Source organism: Pongo pygmaeus, chromosome 18 (genome assembly GCF_028885625.2).
Source record: "Pongo pygmaeus isolate AG05252 chromosome 18, NHGRI_mPonPyg2-v2.0_pri, whole genome shotgun sequence".
NCBI classification, from domain to species: domain Eukaryota; kingdom Metazoa; phylum Chordata; class Mammalia; order Primates; family Hominidae; genus Pongo; species Pongo pygmaeus.
Genome location: NC_072391.2, coordinates 24,187,488 through 24,206,500, shown reverse-complemented (window position 1 = coordinate 24,206,500; position 19,013 = coordinate 24,187,488). Strand labels below are relative to the sequence as shown.

The window sequence follows — 19,013 nt, the reverse complement described above, 5'->3', positions numbered from 1 at the left end:
TCCATTGGAATCACCTAAGGAGTTTGTTAAGTGCCAAGTGCCTAGGGCCCCACCCCAGACCAACTAAATCAGCACCTCTAGGGGGAGGACCCTGACAGCCACAGATCCTTAATAAGATCATCAGATGCAGCCGATGCATTCCAGACCAACTGAAGCAGAGTTCAGATCAGACCGTGGACCCGGACAGACCTGGGTTCTAATCCCAGCCCTGCTATATTCTAGCTGATGACCTTGGGCAAGTCCCTTCACCTCCAAGCCTCAGTTTTTATACCTGGAAAATGGGAGTCGTTTGTCCTACTGCTTGCTCAACCTACCCCCCGGGACTGCCAGGAGGGAGAAATGACATGAGGCCCATGGGACTGTGTCGTAAAGCGGAATTTCTCCAACCTAAGGCGTGGAGGTAGTGGTGTTTGCTTTGTAGGCTGGGTAGAAATGCTGCATTGCAGGCTGGTTTTTCATCCAGAAGAGCTGACGCCTTCCTGCCCGCCTGCACAGTCGGTGGGTGGGTTATCAGGGAATTGCAAATCCATTTCACCTGTAGCCCAAGCCCTACCCACTGTGAAAGACGGAGGTGCTGGCTGGCAGAGAGAGGAGGAAGGGGTGGGGCATGGCTGTCAATGATTCATTTATTTCTTGGTCAAATATATGGGCAGGACTCGCTTATAGGCCAGGATGTGGGTGAAGTGCTTCGGACGGAGCTGCGAATGAGACAGCGAGACCCCTGCCCCATTCAGCCTCCTGCCCTGGGGGAGATGGATAGTAAGTAAACCACGGTGCAAATAAATATATAATTACAATCGGAATTACAATCAGTGAGAGCTGCAACAAAGGAAAAAGGTCAGTCATTTGAGGCCTGATATCACCCCTTAATCACTGAGGGTTGAGGTAGGCAGGTTAACCAAGCTTTTCTGGAAACGGCCAGCTGATAACAAAGGAACAAAGGAAAAAGAAGGTGGCGGGGGTGGAGGGGCAGCTTCTGTGTGAAGCAGTGCATAGCACGGGGCTAGCTGGCGTGGCTCAATCCCAGCTTGCCATTTCCTAGCTGTGGGACCTTGGGTCAGTTCCTTGGTGGTGAAGATTAAATGAGATCAAACATGTTAAGTACTTAGAATAGTACCTGGCACAGAGTAACAGCTAAAGAAAGGGTAATATGAGTAGTAGTGGTAGCAGTAATAATAATAGAAGCAGTGACAGTAGCCTCTGGTATATGGAAACATCAAACTGTACACCTTAAATATATTTTCGAGACAGGGTCTCGCTCTGTCACCCAAGCTGGAGCACGGTAGTGTAATCATAGCTCATTGCAGCCTCGACCTCCCAGGTTCAAGTGATCCTCCCACCTCAGCCCCCCAGGTAGCTGGGACTACAGACGCACACCACAACACCCAGCTAATTTTTGTATTTTTTGTAGAGACAGGATTTCACTCTATTGCTTGAGCTAGTCTCGAACTCCTGAGCTCAAGTGATCCACCTGCCTCGGCCTCCCAAAGTCCTGGGATTATAGGCATGAACCACGGTGCCCAACCTATATACCATTTTTATTTGTCACTATACATCAATAAAGCTCAAGAGTTTGGTGGGGGAAAAACCCAGTGGGTTCACAATACACCACTGTACCAGATGCTTTATATAGCAGAAGCATCTATGGCCCACAGGCCAGCTATTTATAAATAACGTTTCATTGGAACAGTCACACCCATTCATTTATGTATTATAAATGAATATGGCAGCTTTTGAGCTACACAGCAGAGTTAGGAGTTGCCACAGACAGTGTATGGCATGCAAAGCCTAAAGTATTTATCAGCCAGCCCTTTCCAGAAAAGGTTGGCTAACCTCTGCCTACCTCAACCCCCACAACATGCTAAGACACAGTGATTAAGGGGTGAAATCAGGCCTCAAATGACAGTCTTTTGCCTGCAAATCCAGTCTTCTTCAGCCTTGGCATCAACACACAGGACAGAGACAGCCAGGGGAGGCTTGAAATGCAGCCCCTATCCAGCTTAACAAGACCCTCAAATCCTAACCTTCCCTCAGCCCAGTAAAACTGAGTCCCCAGCCACTGGTAGAAAACCTGCCCTGCAAATGCAACAAGGACATTGACAGACGGAACACTGCACAGTTTTTTGTTTTTTTGTGTTTTGAGACTGAGTCTCACTCTGTTGCCCAGGCTGGAGTGCAGTGGCCTGATCTCGGCTCACTGAAACCTCCACCTCCCAGGTTCAAGCAATTCTCCTGCCTCAGCCTCCTGAGTAGCTGGGATTATAGGCACCTGCCACCACGCCCGGCTAATTTTTGGATTTTTTGATAGAGATGGGGTTTCACCATGTTGGCTAGGCTGGTCTCGAACTCCTGACCTCAATTGATTCGTCTGCCTTGGCCTCACAAAGTGCTGGGATTACAGGCATCAGCCACCACGCCCAGCCATTGCTGTTTCTAATTTGCACATTCAAAGAGCTTTGTCAAATTCTTCTCCTCACGCTGCCTCTCTTGTATGGCTCTAAATACAGATTTTCAGATTATCTCGAGTTACAGATAGGGAGGCCAACACAGGGTCCCCTCTTCGCTGGCAAAAAAAAAAAAAAAAGGAAATAGCCTCTTTTTTTTTTTTTTTTTTTTTTCTGAGACGGTTTCACTCTCATCGCCCAGGCTGCAGCACAATGGTGCGTTCTCAGCTCACTGCAGCCTCCGCTTCCCACATTGAAGTGGTTCTCCTACCTCATCCTGCCATATAGCAGGAATTACAGGTGCATGCCACCATGCCTGGCTAATTTTTGCACTTGTAGTACAGACGGGGTTTTACCATGTTGGCCAGGCTGGTCTCGAACTCCTGACTGACCTCAAGCGATCCACCCACGGCCTCCCAAAGTGCTGGGATTACAGGCATGAGCCACTGCGCCCAGCCTGGAAATAGCCTCTATCTGACGTGGAAGGCCTTACTTGACAACAAAGACAACTAACTTCTGAAGTAGGTCAGACAATAAAAAATAATAAAAATGGAGGAAATAAAAAAGGAGGAAAAAAAATCATGGGGCACTGGATTGTAATCCAGGGAGCATCTCATTTAACCCAAACCAAGGAGAATCTTTTGACATCATACACTAGGTACAAAAGACAGAGCCACCTCCAGGGGGTTTCCCACCCTCAGACACTGAAATACAGCAACTCCCGTCCCAGATAGCATTGAAAGCAGCTTGTGAACTGGTCCCTCCTTCATTTGAAATGAAAACAATTCAGAGAAGGCCTGGCTGAAGGCAGAGGGAGGAAAAGCCTGATTCATCCAAACAGAGTGATGTGTTCTTTGGCATCCACCATATTGACATCTACGTTTGGTACCAGATGAGCTGGCCAGAAACCCTGTGGTTTGAACCAATTAGGTACGGCAGCCCCAGGCACTGATTCTTGGAGCGCAGGGTAGTTTAAGGACCTTGTCTGGGTCTTTCCGCATGTTGACCTGTTTGTCAGAAACACTCTCGGCTTTTAGTTCTAATGGGTTTTCTGCTGGTTACCTCTGCTCTGCACTGCTAAAGTGCTCCCCACAACCCCTGCACCCAGCAGGAGGTAATGCGTGCAGCAGCAATACGATTTAGAGCAGTGGCCCTCAAACGCGGCTCCATCACCAGCATCGGTGGCACCTGGGAACTTGTTGGGAACCACAGATGCTCGGGACCCACCCAGACCTACTACATCAGAAACTGTGTGGGTGGGGACCAGCAATCTGTGTTTCAAGCGTGAGAACCCAGTGGGAGGGTTCCTGACACATCACCACTCTGACCCTCGATGTCTTCATCTGTCAAGTGGGGAGACAGATCATCCTGTCCTACTGTGAGGACTAAATAAATAATATGGTGCACCCAGCTGTTATCCTTATTATTAGACGGAGACTAAACGTCCAGCAGTAAGAGATTTGCCAGTATAACGTAAACATTGGTGATTTGTTTGCCCTGTTGCTTACCAACTGTGCAAAATGCCTCCCTGCCCAGGACCTCCATTTCCTCTACTGGAGCACACCCTGGAATCTTTTCCCATGCCCTTTGCCCATCAACTTGTCTGTTTTCTTTGTTTGTTTGTTTCAAGAGATGGGGTCTCACTATGTTGACCAGATTGGTCTTAAACTCTTGGCCTCAAGAAATCTTCCCCCCTAAGCCTCCCAAAGTGCCAGGACTACAGATGTGAGCCACTGCACCTGGCCCTTTTTCTGGTTTTGGATGCTGTAGTGGGCACAGGTCAATGTCCTGGCTCAGCCTCCCTCTCTACCTGCCTGGGTGCCTGCAAAGGCTTTTTAAGTGCCACCGACCTCACCCCCATGTCCAGTGTATCCTCTTCCTTTCAGCCTGAGGATCTTCCAAAACCTGTCCAACCTGAGTGTGTCATTCCACTGGTGAAAAACCTTTCCTCAGCTCCCACCACGGTAGGGTTAAAATTCCAAGTCCTGGCTGGATGTGGTGGTTCACCCACCCCTGTAATCCTAGCATTTTGGGAGGCCAAGGCGGGGCATCACTTGAGCTCAGGAGTTCAAGACCAGCCTGAGTAACATACAGAAACCCCATCTCTACCAAAAATAGAAAAAGTTACTTGGGCGTGGTGGCACGCAACTATGGTCCCAGCTACTTGTGAGGCTGAGGTGGGAGGATCGCTTGAGCCCTGGAGGTGGAGGGTACAGTGAGCTGAGATGGCACCACTGCACTCCAACCTTGGTGACAGAGAGAGACTCCATCTCAAAAAAAAAAAAAAAATTCCAAGTCCTTATTGTGACACATAATTGCAGCCTTGATCTCTGATGCTCCCTGACTCTTGCCTCTCTTTTCACTTACATCCTAGCCCTTCCAATCTAGCCAAGCAGAATTCTTTTTTCCTTTCTTTCTTTCGAGACGGAGTCTTGCTCTGTCGCCCAGACTGGAGTACAGTGGCGCGATCTCGGCTCACCACAACCTCCGCCTCCCGGGTTCAAGCGATTCTCCTGCCTGAGCCTCTCGAGTAGCTGGGATTACAGGCATGCACCACCACACCCAGCTAATTTTTGTATTTTCAGTAGAGACGGGGTTTTACCACATTGGCCAGGCTGGTCTTGAGCTCCTAGTCTCAGGTGATCTGCCTGCCTCAGCCTCCCAAAGTGCTGGGATTACAGGCAAGAGCCACTGCACCCAGCCTGGCCAAGCCGAATTCCAAGCGATTCCCAAACACCCACAAGCTCCCTCAACTGGCCCTTTGCACATGCCAGTTGCTCTACCAGGAGCACCCTCCCACCCCACCACCTCCAACCATATTCACCTGGCCAGAGCCTCGCATTCCTTAGACTTGAGCATCTCCTCTCCTCCCTGGATGCTAGCCCTGGAGCCCCAGGCTGAGTCAGGGACCACTCTCCCAGCCCCCACAACTCCCAGCACTTCCCTCCCTCAGAGCCCCCACTGTCCATCCTGCAGTTGTTGGTTTAACTGCCTGCCACCCACCTTCCATCTCTCCTCCAGGTCAGTGGTCAAGGTCTGTTTCTTTCTAGCTCAGCCCCTGGCACAACACCTGATTATTAAATGACGGAAAGCATGATGGAGAAATGGAAAGAAAATGGAGTTTCAACGCTTTAATCAACGGTCCAAGATCAGGCCTTGGTGGGTGGGGACAGAGACTGATCATGAAGCGGCACAAGGGAACTTCCTGGGGTCCTTGCAATGTTCTGTATCTTGACAGGGGTTTAAAGTATTCCTTTATCAAGACTCATCAAATGCTAACTTGAGATCAGCAATTTCACTGTATGTAAATTTTAAGCAAAAAACTCAGAACGGTAAACAGATCTTAAACTCTAGCTAATGATTTACTTGGAAGTGGGTGCATGAAAGAATACTAATATATTTCGAAGGAAGTTTCAGATATCAAAAAAACTAGGTTCAGTGGCCCAAGCCTGTAATCCCAGTACTTTGGGAGGCTGAGGTGGGAGGATTGCTTGAGGCCAGGAGTTCAAGACCAGACTGGGAAACACAGGGAGCCCTCACGCCTATAAAAAATTAAAAAATTAGCCAAACACAGTAGTGTGCACCTGTAGGGTCCAATCTACTTGGGAGGCAGAAGTGGGAAGATCATTGGAGCCCAGGAGTTGGAGGCTGCAGTGAGCTATGATCGCACCACTGCACTCTAGTCTGTGAGACAGAGTGAGACCCTATCTCAAAAACAAAAAAGAAAACAAAAGTAGCCGGTTGGCTGGCTGATTAGCTATCTGGTTAGACAGACAGATATGTGACAAAGCAAGTTTAGCAAAATGTTAACTGTGGTTCTAGGTACCAACTATACGACTGCTCACTGCAGAATTCTTTCAACTTTTCTGTAGGTTTAAAAATGTTCATAGTAAAATACGGGGGGGAAAATATTACATATTATACAGACAGGACTAAAAATACCTCTTACTGCAAATGAGCTGAGTAGCTTTCACTGAATGTTCCAAACCAGTGATTTGCAACCCTGAACTACCTGGAGATCTTGTTAAAATGAGTTTGACTTGGTAGGTTTGGGAGGAGGCCTGAGACCCAGCATTTCTAGCAAACTTCCGGGGGATATCGAGCTGTTCCAACTGGTCCAAGGACCTCTGCTTTCAGCTGGGACCTAATAAATGATCTCCTTTGGCCTTGATCCCCTTATCTACAAGATCCTCCTCCCCCAAAGCTAAACCACAGACTCAGTGCCAATGAGAACAAAGGCAGGAGACTGGGGTCCGGCCGGAGCCCTAGCAGTCTTGGTCAGCCCTGCCCAGGCTCCCAAAAGCCTCGGCAGCCCCAGAGCCAGAAGGACAGATGGCAGGAGCCCCACCAAGCAGCCAGGGCTGGAATAGACATCCGAGTCATGCACTGGGAACAGGGCCAGCTGGGGAGGATTGGCCGACTCAGTGACTCAGCACGAAGTGGCCTGGAGGAGCCGGCTCTGCCAGCTCCCACCCAGGCCCCGCCTGACCTGACCCCAGCTGCCCCAGGCCTTGGCTGATCACTCTGAGGACAGGCGACAGGTGATGGATGGCCTGCTGCTGCTCTGAGGATGGGACAGCAGCAAGCCTGGACTCTCCCCATCTTCCTGGCTCCACTGTGATTCAATCCCTGAGAGTGATGGGAAGACAAGCAAAGAGGATGTCCTGTTGTCCTCCTCCCCAGATCACAGGGCTCAGGTCCGGGACAGAGAGAGGAGGTGAAGCCAACAACAAATCAAGTTGCAAACCGTTTTCAAGAAGGGGCTGCTGAGGTCCCCAAAGGAAGAGCACCGAGACCAAAGCCACAAGTCTAGCTGATTCTCACAGGACCTGGTTCCTACACTTCCTTGCCCCCATCTCAATTGCTAGGCTATGTTGCTAGGTAGTTATGTGGTTATTATGTTTGTTTGTTTGAGACAGGGTCTCAGTCTGTTGCCCAGACTGGAGCGATCTCGGCTCACTGCAACCTCTGCCTCCCGGGTACAAGCAATTCTCCTGCCTCTGCCTCCTAAATAGCAGGGATCACAAGTGCTCAACACCATGCACAGCTAATTTTTGTATTTTTAGTAGAGATGGGATTTCACCATGTTGGTCGGGCTGGTCTCAAACTCCTGACCTCAGGTGATCTACCTGTCTCGGCCTCCCAAAGTGCTGGGTTTATAGGTGTGAGCCACCACACCCGGCCTTGAACAAGATTTTTAAAAGCACTTAGCATCACCAAATTGCACACTTAAAATGGTTAAAACGGCAAATCTTAGGTTACATATATTTAACCCCCCAAAATGCAACGTTTTAAAAAAGAAAATAAGGCTCTTGACACCATGCCAGGCCTTCAGAACATCTGTGCATACATGAGTCCCCTTCGTCTTTCCTGCTGGTAATACCTGAACAGGATGAAGGCAGAGAAGCAGCTTAATCTCATGTCCTGTGAGGCCTCATGCACACTTCACCCTTATGCAAGACATAACATATGTGCCACATGTACTGAGCACCTCCCCATTGAACACAACACTAAAATTACCACCAAAGGCCCACCGTGTGCCTGGCTGTGTCTTAGGCACTGAGGTTACAAGGTGGATACTGCCATGTGAAGCCTCTAGTCTAACACAAAGCCATTATTTAGCCAAGACCCTCCCGTTCAGCAGTTACAACCAAGAGAAGTGACATGATTGTGCAGAACAGCCAATCGTGAGTTCGAATCTCTGCTCTACTACTCACATTGAGCAAGGCACTTATGTCTACGATTCAGTTTGTCTGTAAAATGAGAAAAATAGTACCAAGTTCACCAGGACTGCTGTGAGAGTCAGGTGAGACATGCATATAAAGAACTTAGCATAGTGCTAGTCAGTACACAGCAAGCATCTAATAAATGTTGATTCCCGTCCTTGCCTCGCATAGGAAGAAAGAATGCCTGAAAATGGAAAGGGGACAAAAAAGGAAGCTAAAAAGTCATCAGAGCTAAAGACATGCTTAGACCAGCGGTGAACAAACTTCTTCTGTAAAGGGCCAGATGGTAGGTATCTTAGACTTTGCGGGTGCTACAGTCTCTGTAGCAACTACACAACTCCACTGCCGCAGCTCCAGACACCTGTAGACACTATGCGATGAACGCGAGTGGCTGTGTTCCAATAAAACTTTATTTACAAAAACAGGCAGCAGGCCAGATTCGGCCCACAGGCTACTGGCTAACTCCTGGTCTAAACTCTAATCTGCAAAAAGGTAAATGGCAACCCCATGGGGTACCTGAACAGGAACCCAAAGAGAAGTTCAGGCTTCCTGGACAGAGAGTGTCAGCCAATCAAAGTGTTCTCTCCCGGACAGGTGCACAAATGTCAGAAATGCAGCAGCCTGCACACCCACATTTGACACCCTGCTGGATCTCACTGCACAAGAGGCAGACCACAGCCAGGCACGGTGGCTCAAGCCTGTAATCCCAGCACTTTGGGAGGCCAAAGTGGGCGGATCGCTTGAAGTCAGGAGATCGAGACCATCCTGGCCAACATGGTGAAACCCCATCTCTACTAAAAATACAAAAACTAGCTGGGCATGGTGGTGTGCGCCTGTAGTCCCAGTTACTCACGAGGCTGAGGCAGGAGAATTGCTTGAACCTTGGAGGCGGAGGCTGCAGAGCCAAGATCATGCCACTGCACTACATCCTTGGAGACAGAGCGAGACTCCAAAGAGACAAACCACAGTGTCTTCCACCATCTTGGAAGACCAGCAATGACACAGGAGGAGCCGGGGGAGATGAGACAGAAACAGAAAACAATGACTGGGGAGAAGAGTCAGGGTGTCCCAGCCCCACAACAGTGCAGCCTTTTAGCCGCCAGAGCTGAGAGCTTCATGTCACCCAGGGTGGCAGAGCAAATCCCAGGCCCAGGCTGCCAGGAACGCAGAAAGCACAAAAAAAGGTCCAAGTCAGATCTGTGAGTCACCCTGGTACACACACGCCCAGGGGAGAAGTGAAAGGGAATTTATCCAGATTCCCAAGGGAGATCAGAAATCAGAATGTCCCTCCTTTAAAAAGCTTCCAGAACCATCCATGGCAAGAGAGCTCTTCCCAGGCTCCCAGAGGAAGCTCGATGGGTCAGGTGATCCCCACGCCAGCCAGGCAGCCCCAACCAGACTCTGTTTACCCTGAGCAATCCAAGGTCTGCAGCCACCCAGGTGAGGTGTGACTTGTTTTGTATAAATCCCAGTTCTAAAGAATGGCTCGGCCAGACGCGGTGGCTCACACCTGTAATCTCAACACTTTGGGAGGCCAAGGCGGGTGGATCACCTGAGGTCAGGAGTTCAAGAGTAGCCTGGCCAAGATGGTGAAGCTCCGTCTCTACTAAAAATACAAAAATTAGTCAAGCATGGTGATGGGCGCCTGTAATCCCGGCGACTCAGGAGGCTGAAGCAGAAAAATTGCTTGAACCCAGGAGGCGGGGTTGCAGTGGGCTGAGATCGTGCCACTGCATTCCAGCCTGGGCAACAAGAGCAAGAATCCATCTAAAACAAACAAACCAAAGACAAAAAAGAATAGCCCGACATTTGACAAACAGGGACACTCGACTGCCACACACTTGCACACACTGATATGCAATACATACAACAGCCACTGACTCATGAGCCCCTCTCTTCTGTGTCAGGCACCAGCCAGGGATCCAAAATGGGGTGACCCCTGGGCTCAAGAGATCCTCTAGCCTTGGCCTTTCAAAGTGCTGGGATTACAGGCATGAGTCACCATTGCCTTTGTGAACTTTATACATATGCAAGCACACACAACACAAAGACACACACACACATACATGAACATAAACACACAAGCACACATTCACATATAAGCACATACATGCATATACATGCCTATGACTACCGAGACACACGAGCAAGCACATGCATGCATACATACACGTACACACAGATGCATAGGAATACATACACAGACGCGTGCACTTGCTCATTTCTCCAACCCAGCTCCTCTTTGGGCAAGGACATACCAACACGGGACTCCTCAGAACATACACTGGGACATGCATTTCTTTTTTCTTTTTTTTTTTTTTTGAGACAGAGTCTCATTCTGTCACCCTGGTTGGAGTGCAGTGGTGTGATCTCTGCTCACTGCAACCTCCGCCTCCCAGGGTTAAGTGATTCTCCTGCCTCAGCCTCCTGACTAGCTGGGATTACAGGCATGCGCCACCACGCCTGGCTAATTTTTGTATTTTTAGCAGAGATGGCATTTCACCATGTTGTCTAAGCTGGTCTCGAACTCCTGAACTCAACTGATCTGCCTGCCTCAGCTTCCCAAAGTGCTGGCACTACAGATGTGAGCCACCACGCCCGGCCTGGGACATAGGTTTCTAAAATCTCTTAGTTATCATCAACCTCCTCCTCCATACTGAGGCCCACCAAGCCCTTTTGTCACCCACAAGGTGAGCCTCTGCCCCTCACAGAGGTTTAGACCAAACCCAACAGAACCACAGAGGTGAAAAGTGCTCCCACTGCAATCTGCCCAATACCAGCTGACTAGCCATGAATCAGCATTAAATAGGTGCTCCAAGGCCTCCCTGCCATACTCACAATAAAACCCAGACAGCTCATCTGGCTCACAAGGGGACTCTCCCACTTCTCAGGCACCCACCGTCTCTTAGCCTTCTCTGGCTGTGCTGGCTTTTCTTGCTGTTCTCTCCACACCTCCCCACCCCAGGGCCCTTGCACTTGTTCCCCTCTGCCTGGAACACTCTTCCTCCAGGTGTTTGCTCCACCCACTGCCTCACCCCTCTAGGTCTCTGCTTACATGCAGTTTTCTGGTCAGGCCTTCCCAGATCTCTCTTATCAAAAGCTGAACATGAGCCTGGGCAACACAGCAAGATCCCATCTCTATTAAAAAAAATAAAGAATAGGCCAGGCGTGGTGACTCACACCTGTAATCCCAGCACTTTGAGAGGCCAAGGCGAGAGGATCGCTTGAGCCCAGGGGTTTGAGACCAGCCTGGGCAACATAGTAATACCCCATCTCCCCATCTTTAATTATTAATTAATTAAAAGTAAGCCAAGTTGGAGAGCAGGTGGAGGGAGAGCATCAGGAGGAATAGCTAATGGAACCTGGGCTTGATTCTTAGATGATGGGTTGATCTGTGCAGCAAATCACCATGGCACACATCTACCTATGTAACAAACTTGCACGTCCTGTATATGTACCCTGGAACTTAAAAGTTGAAGAAAGAAAAAAAATTAGCCAGGCATGGTGGTGTGTGCCTGTAATTCCAGCTACTCAGAAGGCTGAGGTAGGAAGATTGCTTGAGCCCAGGAGGTCAAGGCTACAGTGAGCCGAGACCACACCACTGCACTCCAGCCTAGGCAACAGAGCAAAACTCTGTCTCAAAAAAAGAAGAAAGAAAAGAATTAAGGGAAATTAATAAAGTGTTCCCTTTTGTTCTACTAGCAGAAACGGTGGCCATCTCTACACTCCTCACTGATAAGTTTCCATATTTACAGAATTTCTCTGAAACTGACAAAACAGACCAAGGGTCTCAAACTCAAATCCCTCAGGGGCCAGGCGCTTGCCACAAGTAAGGAAAGCATGCCAGTATAATACAATAAGGAGTGGTGGGGACTCCAGCAACTCCTCAGCTCTGCCCTGTAGGATTATAGGCCTAATCTGTCAGAACTTCACTTTTCCAGAACATCTGGACAGCTAGAATTCATAAAAAATACCTGATTTGTAATTATCTGCTCACATTTTCCAAAATCACCATGCCAAGTGAGAAACCTACAGGCCTGGAAGATAGCAGTTCATCAACAACAAAGCAGATTCTCTCCTTCAGCTCCCCCAGTCACATCTAAGCCTCAGTTTTTCCATCTGTAAAGTAGGCGGGATGATATTCCCTGTACCAGGGGTTGAGGGAGGCTGGAACGAGATCCTGGATGGATCTAAGAAATGTTAGCTGGTACTGTGTCACGCATCTCTCTCACACTCACACACACACGCACACACACTTGTCTGTGGTCACACTTACAGGGTCGTGGATGGTTTCCGAGAACAGGGGTGAGCGATCTGAGAAACAGGACAAGACGAGCTGAATGAGTAAGAGGGAAAAGTAGACGTAGAAAGTGATGTCACGAAACAGGTCCACCTGGGCATCCTGCGTGGTGGGGAAGGAAGGAGGAAAAAGATCACATTCTGTAGCTGGGTGTGGTGGCGCATGCCTGTAATCCTAGCACTTTTGGAGGCTGAGACACGCGGATCACCTGAGGTCAAGAGTTGGAGACCAGCCTGGTCAACATGGTGAAACCCCATCTCTACTGAAAATACAAAAATTAGCCAGATGTGGTGGCGGGCAACTGCAATGCCAGCTACTCAGGAGGCTGAGACAGGAGAATCACTTGAACCCAGGAGGCAGAGGCTGCAGTGAGCCGAAATCGCACCACTGCATTCCAGCCTGTGTGACAGAGCGAAACTCCATCTCGGAAAAAAGAAAAAAAAAACAAAAAAAAAACAAGATCATATTCTGAGAGCAGGTGGCAGAAACCCAGAGGGCAGACGGCACCATGGAAGGTGCACCCACTCAGCCGCAGGGACATCGCAGGCTCCCCAGGGGCTCCCAGCTCCCCACGGGATGTAACAGCAGAAAGCCGGCTCCATCACCGGTAGTCTCACTGCTCACCGCTGCCTGATGGGAGGAAGACAGGGCTTGGGAGTGAAACAAAGCTGTATCAAGGCCTGGCGCTCTCACACTGGCTGTGGGATCTTGTCAACTTATTTAACCTTTCTGTGCCTCAGTTTCCCCACCTATAAACCACCCGTGGTTCTTAACCAGGGGTGATTCTGCCTCCCAGGAAACATCTGGCAGTGTCGGGAAATCTTGTTTGTCGTAACTTGGGAGTGTTATGGCACCCAGTCAGGGGAAGCCAGGGACGCCCCTAAATGTCTATAAAGCACAGGACAGCCCCTACAACCAAGGAGTCTCCAATCCAAAATGTCAATTAGTGCTGAGGCTGAGAAATTCTGTCCAAGTCACTGCAAAAAGTCAGGAAGATTATTTGTGACACATACACAGTCCCCTGTGAGGCACTTTGAAAACATGAACTCAATCAGCATCAGCTGCTATCACTCATGATAGATAATATGTAGGCACTCAATAGTCAAATGTTCAGCTTCTTTTCCTTCCTTTGCCTCATGCCAGTCTCTAATTAGCTCCAAGACGGCAGGAACAGCAGGTTATTCTAAAAGCACACACTCCAGGTCAGGTGTGGTGGCTCATGCCTGTAATCCCAACACTCTGCAAGGCCGAGGCGGGTGGATCATGAGGTCAAGTGATCGAGACCATCCTGGCCAACATGGTGAAACCCTGTCTCTACTAAAAATACAAAAATTAGCTGGGCATGGTGGTGCATGCCTGTGGTCCCAGCTACTTGGGAGGCTGAGGCAGGAGAATCGCTTGAACACAGGAGGTAGAAGTTACAGTGAGCCTAGATCATGCCACTGCACTCCAGCCTGGTGACACAGCGAGACTCCACCTCAACAACAACAGCAAAAAAAAAAAAAAAAAAAAAAAAAAAAGTGCACACTCCTCAGAATTCCTAGGAGCAGCACACGGCAGCCAATGTAAACAACTTCTCCAGCCAGAGCAGCAACTGATGGGACAAAGGTAACGTGAGGACAAGCCTAGGGTCCCCCAGGGGAACAGTCACTCTGCATACACCATTCCCAGCTCAGCTCCATCCCAGCCTGGCAAAATTTGGAGCTGCCAGTCTTGCTGTTTCCTGCTGATGGGGCCAGCCTGGCATCGGCCCACAGCTCTGGCCCTTGGAGGTCCCATGGGAGCCCCTTGGAGCAACACAGACAACTCAGGCCCTGGGGAAAGGAGGTGCTAGAAAAAAGGCTGGGGCTGACTTAGTGAGGATTTGGTGGGGTAGGCAAGTCACCAAGGGATAAGCTAGGTGCATGTGGTACCCATCCCCTGGTTCCCATGGCAACGCATGACTTCTACACAAGCCAGAGGGACCCAGCATCTCTCCCCCCTGGGCCACTGAAGGAAGATGAGGAACAAGACCGCCACTTACCTCTTTTAAGGCTGTCATAATTTTGGATCCCAGGATGGCTAGGGCACACAGTAGGGCTACCAGCCAGAAAGTGAGCATGATCCCTGAAGACTGAACTCCCTTCCTCCTCTCCAGCTGAATTAAAAAGGTAGAAAGCAGCTGAGGAGAGAAGCACATGACAGGAGTTGTTGGTTATTTTATTTTATTTTATTTTTTTGAGACAGAGTTTCATTCTTGTCACCCAGGCTAGAGTGCAGTGGCCCAATCTCAGCTCACTGCAACCTCCGCCTCCCAGGTTCAAGTGATTCTCCTGCCTCAGCCTCCCAAGTAGCTGGGACTACAGGAGCCCGCCACCACGCCTAGCTAATTTTTGTATTTTTAGTAGAGACAGGGTTTCACCATGTTGGCCAGGCTGGTCTCAAACTCCTGACCTCCGGTGATCCACTTGCCTTGGCCTCCCAAGGTGCTGGGATTACAGGTGTGAGCCACTGCTCCCAGCCACATTATTTCTTAATGGACCACGTAATAAGTATTTTGGATTTCATGGGCCATAGACTCTACATCAAAACTACTCAGCTTTGCCACTGCAGTGTCAAAGTTGCAATAGACAAGATGTAAATGAATGGACATGCCTTCATCCCAATAAAACTTTATTTAAAAGAACAGGCAGAGTACCCGGAATGAAAAACAAAACCCACTTGCCCTGATGCTCAACGTTCCCAGGGTCAGCCTCTGCCCCATCGCCCCTGCTCTCCACCTCGGCCATCTCTGCTCCAGCCACACAGAACTCTCAAGTTTTCCCTGTGACCCCCAGGACTTTACATGTGCTTTTCTCCCCAGCTGGTCCTCTGCCCTCAGCCCCTTAAGCTTTTTAACAACCTGCTCATTCTCAGGCTTCAGCTCCACCATCTCTCCCTCAGAGAAGCCTGGCTATCCCCCAGACCAAAGCAAGCTCCCCTACCTTCACCCTCACACAGCATTCTGCAGACATTTAAACACTTTCTGCCTTTTTGAGGAATCATTTGTTTATGCTTGTGTCTCCAACACTTGATACAGAGTAGGGATAAAAAATAAAAAAAAAAAAAAAGAAAAAATCAGCTGGGTGCAGTGGCTCATGCCTGTAATCCCAGCACTTTGGGAGGCCAAGGCGGGCACTTGAGGTCAGGAGTTTGAGACTAGCCTGGCCAACATGGTGAAACCCTGTCTCTACTAAAAATACAAAAATTAGCCAGGCGTGGTGGTGTGCGCCTTTAGTCACAGCTAGCTGGGAAGCTGAGGCAGGAGAATCACTTGAACCTGGAAGGCGGAGGCTACAGTGAGCTGAGATTGCGCCACTGCATTCCAGCCTGGGCAACAGAGTGAGACTCCATCTTAAAGGAAAAAATATATATATATATATATGTGCTGGCTGCATCCTGTCCCATATTCCCAGTGCCTGCATACTCTGGTTCCCTGGGATATAGTCAGAATGTTTCTGACACATTCACAGCTGAGCTGGTCCTCCATTCCATCCCAGAGATCTCAGGTGGATAAAGAGAAGCTGAGGATCTCATAGGCCAGTTCACCTCTTGGCCAGCCCAGCTCAGAGTCCCCTGAGGGGTCAAAAGCCCCAACCCTCAGACTATCACCCCCGTTTCCCCCAGGGTGACAGAGGCATAAATGAACGATCAAAAGACCAGGAACGGCCAGGCACAGTGGCTCACGCCTGTAATACCAGCACTTTGGGAGGCCGAGGCACGTGGATCACCTGAGGTCAGGAGTTTGAGACCAGCCTGGCCAACATGGTGAAACCCCGTCTCTACTAAAAATACAAAAATTAGCCAGGTTTGGTGGCATGTGCCTGTAATCCCAGTTATTGGGGAGGCTGAGGCAGGAGAATCACTTGAACCCGGTAGTCAGAGGTTGCAGTGAGCCAAGATCGCGCCATTGCGCACCAGCCTGGGAAAAAAGAGCGAAACTCTGCCTCAAAGGAAAAAAAAAAAGACCAGGAACAGGGAAAGTTAAGGGAGGACGACCTACTCAAGTCAAAACAGCTGACCACATATGGTGGCTCATGCCTGTAATCCCACCACTTTAGGAGGCCAAGGGAGGGGGATCACTTGGGCCCGGGAGTTTAAGACTAGCCTGGGCAACATGGAAAGACCCTGTCTCTTTTATAGTGAAATTGGAAAAAAAAAAAAAAAAAAAAAAAAAATCCACTCTAATACCCCGCTGCCAGACGCGGAGCCCAAGACCCGAATTCAGGACAAAGCAAAGCCCTTTACTCTCTCATTCCCTCCATGCATTTATGGAACGCTTACTGCATGCCAGGCACAGGGCCAGGCTCTGAGGACACAAAGGGGAATCAAACCCAGCAGGAGAGCCAGGCGTGAAGCAGAGAGAGCCCCACAGGCGCCAGGCCACACGCTGGGGCCTAGACTGGAAGCTGGCCCTACCACTTACTGACCAGGTGACCTTGGGCCAGTCCTTCTCCTCTCTGTACCAGTTTGCTTATCTTATTTACAATGTAAAAGGGTTAATAAATAAAGGGATTAGGACAGTTCCTGGCAGACAGTGGACAGCACATATGTGTGCTATATAGAATCATGGTCTGGGCCAGGCATGGTGGCTCACACCTATAATCTTAGCAGTTTGGGGGGCCCAGGCAGGAGGATCACTTGAGACAAGGAGTTTGAGGCCAGCCTGGGCAACATAGAGAGACCCTGTCTCTACAAAAATAACAAATTGGCCGGGGGTGGTGGCTCATGCCTGTAATCCCAGCACTTTGGGGGGCCTAGGTGGGTGGATCACCTGAGGTCGGGAGTTCGAGACCAGCCTGGCCAAAATGGTGAAATCCCGTCTCTACTAAAAATACAAAATTAGCCGGGCATGGTGGCGCATGCCTGTAATGCCAGCTTCTCGGAAGGCTGAGGCAGAAGAATCGCTTGAATTCAGGAGGCGGAGGTTGCGGCAACTCAAGATCACGCCATTACATTCCAGCCTGGGCAACAAGAGCAAAACTCCACCTCGGGGGGAAAAATAAAAAAATAAATAAATAAAAAAATAAAAAATAAATTTAGATGGGCATGTTGGTGCATGTCTACACTCCCAGCTACTTGGGAGGCTGAGGCAGAAGGATCATTTGAGCCCAGGAGTTCAAGCCTGCAGTGAGCTGTGATCTCACGCCAGTGAAGTCCAGCCTGGGCAACAGAATATGACTCTGACTCTAAAATTTAAAAAATGAAAAATTAATTCAGAAAAATAAAGATTCATGCTCCTTGGCAATCTGGCTCCGCGTTGTCTTTCCTGACCCCTCTGTCACATCCACTCTATACCCTCAACCCTCACACCATGTTCCTTCACCGAACACCTTGTCCTCCCTGCCTGCATAGTCCCCTTAACCTTCCACCCCTCCCTGGACACACTGTTCACCCTGCTCAGAATGTCCTGCCTTAAACTTGTTCTTTCCCTTTTTTTTTTTCTTTTTTGAGATGAGGTCTCACTCTGTCCCCCAGACTGGAGCACAGTGGCGTGATCTCGGCTTACTGCAGCCTCCACTTCCCGGGTTCAAGCAATTCTCCTGCCTCAGCCTCTTGAGTAGCTAGGACTACAGGCGTGTGCCACCACGCCGGCTAATTTTTTTATTTTTAGTAGAGACGGGGTTTTGCCATGTTGGCTACACTGGTCTCAAACTCCCAACCTCAAGTGATTCTCCCGCCTCAGCCTCCCAAAGTGCTGGGATTACAGGCATGAGCCACCATGCCCAGCCTCCCCCCTCTTTTTACAATACTCAAGGGCTACACTCTCCAAGAACTCTCTGATCAGGGCTCAGAAGCTGCAGGTTGCAGGGGCTAAAAGCATGGCGTCTGGGGTCCCACCCCTGACTCAGCTGCACATTAGCGGTGTGACCTTGAGCAGGACACTTAACCTCTCTGTGCCTTGTTTCCTCACCTGTAAGATGGGAACAAAGCAGTACCCATCTCACAGGGTTGTTGTGAAGATTCAATGAATCTTCACACACACGTGAAAACACCAAGAATACTGACAGGTACATACATAGTAAGTGCTCAGTACACATCAGCTGTAATTAATAGTTGTTTCCTTGTCTCTATCACTCACTAAGTTGTGTATCCCCCCGGGACAGAGCAGTTTCCTATTTAGCTTAGCAACCGACCCCCTGCACCAGATAGTGAAAACTCAAGGCCATTAGACCCCAGGCAGTTAGTATATAAGTGACCAAAGTAGCCAATACAAGAGCAAAGTATGGCAAACACAACAAAAGGTGGCAACTGCCACTCAGAATCAGTGGCAGGGAAGACAATAGGGCATGGTGGGGACTGTGGCAAATTGGACAACACATGCCCCATCCAAAGACTGCAGCTGGGGCTGGGAACAGTGGCTCATGCTTATAATGCCAGTGCTCTGGAAGGATCACTTGAGGCCAGGAGTTTAAGACCAGCCTAGATAACACAGTGAGATCCCACTTCTACAGAAAATTTTAAAATTAGCCAAAATAAGCTGGGCATGGTGACACACATCTGTAGTTCCAACTACTCATAAGT

General features: G+C 49.4%; 1 protein-coding gene across 17 annotated transcripts in view; it reads right to left on the bottom strand.

Moving 5' to 3' along the window:
- Positions 1-19,013, bottom strand: part of LOC129016289 (nuclear pore complex-interacting protein family member A7-like) — a 98,719-nt gene that overhangs the window by 58,270 nt on the left and 21,436 nt on the right. For 16 of the 17 annotated variants that reach the window (XM_063654035.1, XM_063654030.1, XM_063654037.1 and 13 more), the window contains exons 4-5: positions 14,494-14,631; positions 12,447-12,572 (exon numbers count right to left, since the gene is read on the bottom strand). In XM_063654035.1, coding sequence (XP_063510105.1) covers positions 12,447-12,572; positions 14,494-14,631 — 264 coding nt within the window. Of the gene's footprint in view, positions 1-12,446; positions 12,573-14,493; positions 14,632-19,013 lie in introns of those variants that run through there. The other variant, XM_063654036.1, reaches the window with a different exon arrangement.